The sequence below is a fragment of the Pistacia vera genome, unplaced genomic scaffold, assembly GCF_008641045.1.
Source record: "Pistacia vera cultivar Batoury unplaced genomic scaffold, PisVer_v2 Contig163, whole genome shotgun sequence".
NCBI classification, from domain to species: Eukaryota; Viridiplantae; Streptophyta; class Magnoliopsida; order Sapindales; family Anacardiaceae; genus Pistacia; species Pistacia vera.
The window spans coordinates 821,210-829,255 of NW_022195716.1; the positions used below are offsets into that span (position 1 = coordinate 821,210).

The 8,046-nt window shown below is 36.4% G+C and overlaps 1 protein-coding gene across 1 annotated transcript; it reads left to right on the forward strand.

The window, feature by feature from the left end:
- The first annotated feature begins 4,385 nt into the window (after nt 1-4,385).
- On the forward strand, nt 4,386-6,583 carry LOC116125343 (receptor-like kinase TMK3). The gene is made up of 2 exons (XM_031411077.1): nt 4,386-4,484; nt 4,760-6,583. Exons 1-2 carry the CDS (start codon nt 4,386-4,388, stop codon nt 6,581-6,583), a joined length of 1,923 nt encoding a protein of 640 aa, XP_031266937.1.
- Nucleotides 6,584-8,046: the final 1,463 nt, after the last annotated feature.

Sequence of the window (8,046 nt, forward strand, 5' to 3'; positions counted from 1 at the left end):
CAGTTGGCAGATTTAAATGAGTTGAAAGAAAATTGTGTTTTAAATAGTTATTGATTCTGAAATGACTTGAAAATATTACTGGATCAACATATATTTGTCTTGAATGCCCCATTGAAATTATAGCTTGATTTGGTGAGTGGATTAAACCAAATCTTCTTCCAAATCCTTAAATCCATGTTTGCATGTTAACTTGTGATTTTATTTTAAATGTTTTGATGAAGTTTGGTATATAGAATTTATATGTGTTCATGCTATATGAATAAAATGTTGTTGTTGAGAGTAGAGAATTGGTTGAATTGTATACGGGTTGAGGTTCGTAATGTTGGTAAATGGTTTCTTGGTAAAAAAGAAAAGAGAAGGGGTGCATTCGTCAGTTGCAAACTGCAGCTTGCAAAACTACAGACAAACTGCAGTCTGCAGTTTTGCAAGCAGTTTGCAAACTGCAGCTGCCAAAACTGCAGACTGCGGTTTGCAAGCTGCAGACTGCAGTTTGCAAGCCATTATTAACAAGGCCACAATGCAGTCTTTTGGGATTTTTATAATTCATTTATTTTCACTCTTTTGTGGGACAGGTAGAAGAAATTCCAGCTAAACCTGTGGAAAGCATTAAAGGTATTGTAAAATAGGATATATATATATATAATGTTCAGGGTTGCAAACTGCAGTTTGCAAGCAATTTGCAAACTGCAGTTTGCAAATTGTAGTCTGCAGTTTTGCCAGCTGCAACCATTAAGTATTCAAATATGAATTTATTGTATCTGTGAAATTGTAATAGTATTTCCGTTTGTGCAGATCAAGATTTGTCCGATATCAAGAGGGAATTAAAGATTATTGCATCAAGAAGGATTGGAGTTAATAAGCTACAACCATTAAGTATTCAGAGAGTAAGCATTATTTTGTTGTTCAATGGAATTTGCATATTATGTTGGTTACATTCAACTCATGTTTTGTTGTTTTCATAATATTTTGCCATGTTTACCTATAATTATTTATGTATTGTTTGACTTTTAATAATTGTGTAGATTAAGTAATGATGATGATGAATAAGGACTGGGTGCAGTATGCAATTTTGCATACTGCAGTATTCAAAATTGCATAATGAAGTTTGCAAACTATAGTCTGCAAAATTGCAGACTGCAGTTTGCAAACTGCATTATGCAAAATTGCATACTACAGTCTGCGATTTTGCATACTGCAGTCTGCAATTTTCCTCCCACAATAATCCTTATGTTTCATTGTATGGTTTTAACTTTGGTCGTCTTGCACTATGTAGTTAAGTTTGTCGTCTTGCACTATGTAGTTAAGTAACCATGGTTTCCAAAGATGGAAAAGCTTTTTGCTTTATACGCTTTCATTGGCTAGGAATGATTTTGTGATAACTTATTCTTTAGAACAAAAATTTGATGAGCCTGTGAACCTTGGGTTTGATAAATGAGACTTTGCTAGTGGAGAAACGTGGTTAACTTTGTAATTTGTACCATTATTTGTGCCAATGATGACAGTACATCATTAACGAGGCTTTAGGTTTGTTTCTTGTTTACTACTGTAAAATATGTATTTCTCATGACCATTTTTTGTGCCTATGTTGACAATATTTCATTAACAAAGCTTTAGGTTTTTCTGTTAGAACTGTTATCATAGTATGTTCTGTTATCATAGTATGCTTGTGAAGTTGGAGATTTAAGCATGTTCTTTTCCTCTTTGTTTTGCATTAAATATTTGGGGTGCTTTTGTCTTGATCTGTTCTTGAATTTACAATATATATGTGTTGTCATCTTTGAGAATATACATGGGATTTGAAGATTTTTTTGTATTAATGGTTTTGTAGGTTGTGAAAATGCAAGAGTACTTTTTTGGTAAAGCACAATTTGGAATGGAAGATGGTTTGCATGATGGTTTTTGCTGTTAGAATTTTTTGAATGATTGGAAGGTATTCACTATTGCTCAGTTAATTTTCCAATCATCTAGGTATTATAATGTAAAAATGATAGGTGCATATTTGTTAGGCATATATAAAACTTTTTGTATAGAAAGGTTTATATGTTACAAAATGTGATATGATATATGAAGCATATTAGATTTTATGGATGTAAAGGATTTTGGGTGCCTATTTATTAGGCATATATGTAAACTTTTTGTATATGAAGGTTCACCATCAATGAAATGTTCTTTGGAAAATTAGTGTATCGTTGTTTATAATTTGTATTATTTAAATAACAACTATAACAATTTTATATATGTTATAATAGACACATTGATAACACTTTCAAAATGTTATGAAAAATAATTTTGTAACATTTACTAAATGCAATGAATGATACTTTGGTAGCACTTTTAACATGTTATTAAAAACTCTTCTGTAGCATTTTAACAATGTTACAGAAAACTAAACAGTAACTGGTTAAGAATGTTACAAAAACTTTATTTATAACAATTTGAGATGTTATAGAAAGCTAAACTGTAACAGGTTAAGAAAGTTACAAAAACTTATTTATAGCATTTTGAGAATGTTACAGAAAACTAAATTGTAACATGTTAAGAAAGTTACAGAAAACTTATTTATAGCATTTTGAGAATGTTACAAAAAACTAAACTGTAACAGGTTAAGAATGTTACAGAAAGCTTATTTATAGCATTTTGAGAATGTTATAGAAAACTAAATTGTAACATGTTAAGAAAGTTACAGAAAACTTATTTATAGCATTTTGAGAATGTTACAGAAAACTAAACTGTAACAGGTTAAGAATGTTACAGAAAACTTATTTATAGCATTTTGAGAATGTTACAAAAAACTAAATTGTAACAGGTTAAGAATGTTACAGAAAACTTATTTATAGCATTTATGTAGTGTTACCAAAAATCATTTGTAACTATGAATAAGTGTTATAATATACTTAACAACAATATTTTATGACAATTACTGAAATGATTAATAACATGCAAAAAGTGTTACGAATGTCTGCTTTTTAGTAACATGGGTTGTCATAGCATCCTCATAAATGCTACGAATTACCTACGGTAACACTTTTTGCATGTTACCGTAGGCCATTTTTGTTGTAGTGCACCGTTCCCAATTGTTCCAACCAATGGACACCTAAGACCAAATCCAGCCCAATTAAAGGTAAAACATATAGAGTGAGGACAAAAGGAATACCTTGGAGTAGAACTTGGACATTTTCGAATCTTCCTTGGCATTTTAATGGCCTTCCATTCGCCACTTTGACATTAAAAGATTTGGTTGGGACTACTGGTAATTGCAACATATTGGCCACCTTTTCACTAATAAAATTATGAGTAGACCCGCTATCAATTAGAACAACCACCTCATAAGGTCTAATCTTTGCCATTACCTGCGTTGTTTTATAGGTTGTCCATCCTGAGAGTGCATGAAGTGATATCTCGGGTTGTGATTCCATTGAGCCTTCGGTTTCTTCATCATCTGAATATTCATTGTTGCCCTCTAACAATAGAAGTTGTGGCCCTTTACACCTATGACTAGGTGTAAATTTTTCATCACAATTAAAGCATAGCCCTTGTGCCCTTCTCTTCTGCATCTCGTCCCAAGTGAGCCTTTTCATAGGCAAAGCTGTTTTGAATTTTGTTGGAGAAGAGGAGTCAACAATGGGTCGATTGAAAGGTCGTGTGGCTTTCCTTTGGCGAATCAGCTGCTCATCTCTCATTCGTGGAAGGATAATAGCTTCTTTCAATGATTTCGGCTTGAACATTCTTATGCCATCCACTTTTTCTGGTTTGGGGCCTCCCATGAATGTCCCTACCAAAGCTTTTTGCGTCCAACCTTGTACCCGATTTCCCAGCCGTTCGAACTCCTTTTGATAATCACGTAAGGAGCCCACCCGTTTAACCTTTGACAAAGCTTCATCAAAGTCCTCACATTCGGTAGGACCAAATCTTGCCCAAAGTTCTTCTTGAAAAATTTCCAATGTCACCTCCTTGCCTTCTTCCTTATAGGATCTTCTCAACCATTGCCACCATTGATTAACCTCGCCTTCCAAATGGAAAGATGCCAAGGACACCTTTTGTGATTCAAGGGTGCCTTGATACTCAAAAAATTGATCCACTCTTGTGAACCATTCGGTGGGGTCATCTCCAAAAAATCGAGGAAACTCCAATTTGGCTAATTTGGAAGAAAACAATTGTCATCCTCCTTCAGTGTTGTCTAGAGATTCTTCTCTTGGGTTTCGAGAACGCCCATTAGGAGAGTTTGCATTAAGTTCAGAATTGTTGCTGGTAGATGCAGCTCGGTTGGAGAGTAGGACTTCGGATATTTTGCTGATGGCGTCTTCTAATTGGTGCAACTTATTAGATACACCCATCTCTATTCGGCTAAGATTATTTTGGAGTCCCCCAAGTCCCGCCTCTAAATTATGGATCCTTTCCTTATTTGTTTCCATAATAACCTAGCTCTAAAGGTTCCAATCGAAGCTATAAGAAAATTGTTCAGTGAAGATAGTATTCTACTTAGGGTGAGAATAGACCACAAGAATTTTAGTTGGAATTAGCTTTTGTTATTGATGACTATAAAAGAGTTTAAATACAAAAGGAACTTAACAACAATTCCTAATTCTTAGATCACATCTCTAAGAAATAGGACACTATCAGGTAATGATAACAAAGCAACCGAAAATTATTCAAAATTAAATAAAAACTATTTGACCTATTCTTAAGCAAGCAAACTTGTGGACATGATCATCAACTTAGACCAAAGTCTTTGGCAACAAGAATCTTCCATGCATGACAGCTCCTAGTCAAAATACTTTGGGTTCTTCATGGGCACTCTTTGGGATCTTCTTGGCTTATCAAGAACCTCTCTTCATTGACCGTACTAGACGTGGCCAATAATCAATTGACGGGGCCGATCCCAAGTCTTGCCGGGTTGACTTCTCTTCAAGAAGTAAATTTTTGCCATAATAATTTTTCATACATGCCCTCTGATTTTTTTCAAGGATTAAAGTCTTTGCGATTGGTAGCTCTTGATATTAATCCATTTTCAGCTTGGGAATTACCTCAAAGTTTGAAAGAAGCCACAAGTTTGCAGTTTTTTACTGCATCCCACTCCAATATATCGGGGAGTATTCCTGACTTTTTCGGAAGAGATACATTTCCTGGACTAATGGAACTGCGTTTGGCTAAGGACAATTTAGAAGGGCAAATTCCTCCCAGTTTTGCCAAGTCTTCGGTTCAGAAACTTTGGTTGTACAGCCAGAAGTTGAACGGATCTGTTGCTGTCTTACAAAATATGACTGATTTGACCCAACTTTGCCTTGATGCTAATAGTTTCTCAGGTCCTCTGCCGATTTTATCTGGATTAAACAATTTGGTGCTTTTTAGCGTGAGACGGAATCAGTTGACGGGTACTGTTCCATTGTCTTCGGCTAATTTTCCTAAGCTTACTACTGTCAGTTTGGCTGATAATCTGTTTCAGGGTCCAACTCCAGAGTTTAATAAATCCAAAGTTCATATGGATATAGACAATAGATCAAACAGTTTTTGTTTAGGTGACCCTGGTGTTGCTTGTGATAGTCGAGTTAACATTTTGCTGTCAATTTCCGAGTCTCTGGGTTATCCAGTAGTTTTTGCAAAGAGCTGGAAAGGAAATAATCCTTGCAATGCCTCTCAGGAGAACAGGAAAGGGATCTTATGTGATGATAAAAGAAACATTACGGTTGTTAATTTCAATAGTTCGGGACTTTCGGGTACAATTTCTTCCAATTTTTCTGAGCTTATGTCGTTGAAAGAATTGATCCTTTCAAATAATTCACTTACAGGTTCTATACCAATTGAGCTTACAACTTTACCGTCCCTTGAGAGGTTAGACGTATCTGATAATCGACTTGATGGTATAGTTCCAAATTTCAGACTAAATGTAATTGTTTACATTCGCGGAAACCCTGGTCTAAAAATTAGTTTGCCCCCTTTGAACCCTCCTTTTATACTTCCAGTTCCTGATAGCCGAGGTGACAATTCAGATTTTATAAAGATTATGAGTTTTATAGTAGTTGCAGTTTGCGGTGTCTGTGCTCATGGATTAGGTGTTTATTTGTATACCACGAAACCAAAGTGCTCCACTTTGGTACATAGTACGAAATCTGTGGAGATACATGATCCTCCTGGTGGAAATACTGCCAAGATTACCCTGAGTATTAATGAAGTTGAGTTTGGGAATATGATTATTCCAATTCAAGTCCTGAGGTTTGCAACTAATAATTTCAGTGAGGAAAATATATTGGGAAGAGGTGGTTTTGGGACTGTGTACAGAGGAATGTTGCAGGATGGGACAAAAATTGCAGTAAAGAGGATGGAATCCAGAACGTTTACGGAGCAGTGCTTGGCATCCTTTAAGTCTGAGATTGAGGTTCTTACCAAAGTCCGGCATCGCCATTTATTGACACTTCTTGGTTATTCCCAGGGCAGAATTGAGAGGCTTCTTGTTTATGAATACTTGCCTCAAGGGACACTAAGTAGGCATCTGTTCAAGTGGGAGAAGGAGGGGCTGAAACCGCTCGAGTGGCATCGAAGGTTGATTATTGCATTGGATGTGGCTAGAGGTGTTGAATATTGTTGAGAACCTAGATCCTCAACGCAAGCAACCCACTCACTGTAACTCAACACTCCAGCACAATGTTCAAATCAAGCAGAAAACGAAGAATGTATTTGACTGTGAAAATGATATTGTATTGATTGAATGATTGAAATGGAAATTACAATATAGAATGATGTAAAACACCAGATCTGAAAATAAAAGATAGTTTAGCTCTTCGAGGGGCTAATCCTCCCAATTTCCTACTCCAAGTTTTTAACATGCTTTTACAATTGAAATCCCCCAATTTATACTCCTCAACGTCACACCCAAAATGTGATTCCTGCCACGTGGATAACTAACTCCTTTTTGTGCGCACCCGCTGATTTGCCTTCGTGTCCCTTTTGTAAACGTGAGTAATGGGTGGGGTCGTATCAATACCCCTCCCTAAAAGACTCACCTTGTCCTCAAGGTGAAAGTGTGGAAACTGCCGATCAATAATGTCAAAGGGTTCCCAGGTGGCCTCATGAGAAGGTAAATCCTTCCAGTGGACCAAAACCTCTCTAGAGCCATCTAACAATGTGCGGACAGAGTGTATTGACGCAGGTTGGACCATCAGTTCTAAGTCATCAGTGAGGCATTCAGGCAAGGGCTGAACCGGGACAGCATTATGGAGGCTCTGTTTCAGTTGAGAAACGTGGAAGACTGGGTGAATATGGGAAGTGTCAGGTAAGGCTAGGCGATAGGCGACAGCACCAATTTTTTCCAGGATTCGGAAAGGACCGTAAAAGCGAGGACTGAGTTTTTCATTGAGTTTGAGGGCCAAGGATCGAAACTTATAAGGTTGGAGTTTTAAGTAAACAAAATCACCTGGTTCAAAGGACACATCCCGGCGGTGAGAATTGGCTTGTGTGCGCATTCGATCTTGAGCTGTAGTGAGNTTTAGTTAGTAAGTCAGTTAGTTTAACTGTGGTGTAGTTGGTTAACTGTGGTATAGTTGGTTTAACTATGAGTTAGTTGTAAATGTATATAACGAAGAGAACATTGTATTTTCCTGCTGGCTTTGTAGCTTTACAGCTGAAATAATAGATTTGTGAATATTCATCATCTTCTTCTCTGAATTAAAACAACAACTTTACCCTCCCTTGAGAGGTTAGACGTATCTGATAATCAACTTGATGGTATAGTTCCAAATTTCAGACTAAATGTAATTGTTTACATTCGCGGAAACCCTGGTCTAAAAATTAGTTTGCCCCCTTTGAACCCTCCTTTTACACTTCCAGTTCCTGATAGCCGAGGTGACAATTCAGATTTTATAAAGATTATGAGTTTTATAGTAGTTGAAGTTTGCGGTGTCTGTGCTCATGGATTAGGTGTTTATTTGTATACCACGAAACCAAAGTGCTCCACTTTGGTACATAGTACGAAATCTGTGGAGATACATGATCCTCCTGGTGGAAATACTGCCAAGATTACCCTGAGTATTAATGAAGTTGAGTTTGGGAATA

Excerpts from the sequence above, each read along its gene's own strand:
- LOC116125343 (XM_031411077.1), top strand. The coding sequence starts at position 4,386 with ATGGATCCTTTCCTTATTTGTTTCCATAATAACCTAGCTCTAAAGGTT. Across the intron at positions 4,485-4,759 it reads AAGATAGTATTCTACTTAGG|CTCCTAGTCAAAATACTTTG; the intron begins GTGAGAATAGAC and ends CATGCATGACAG.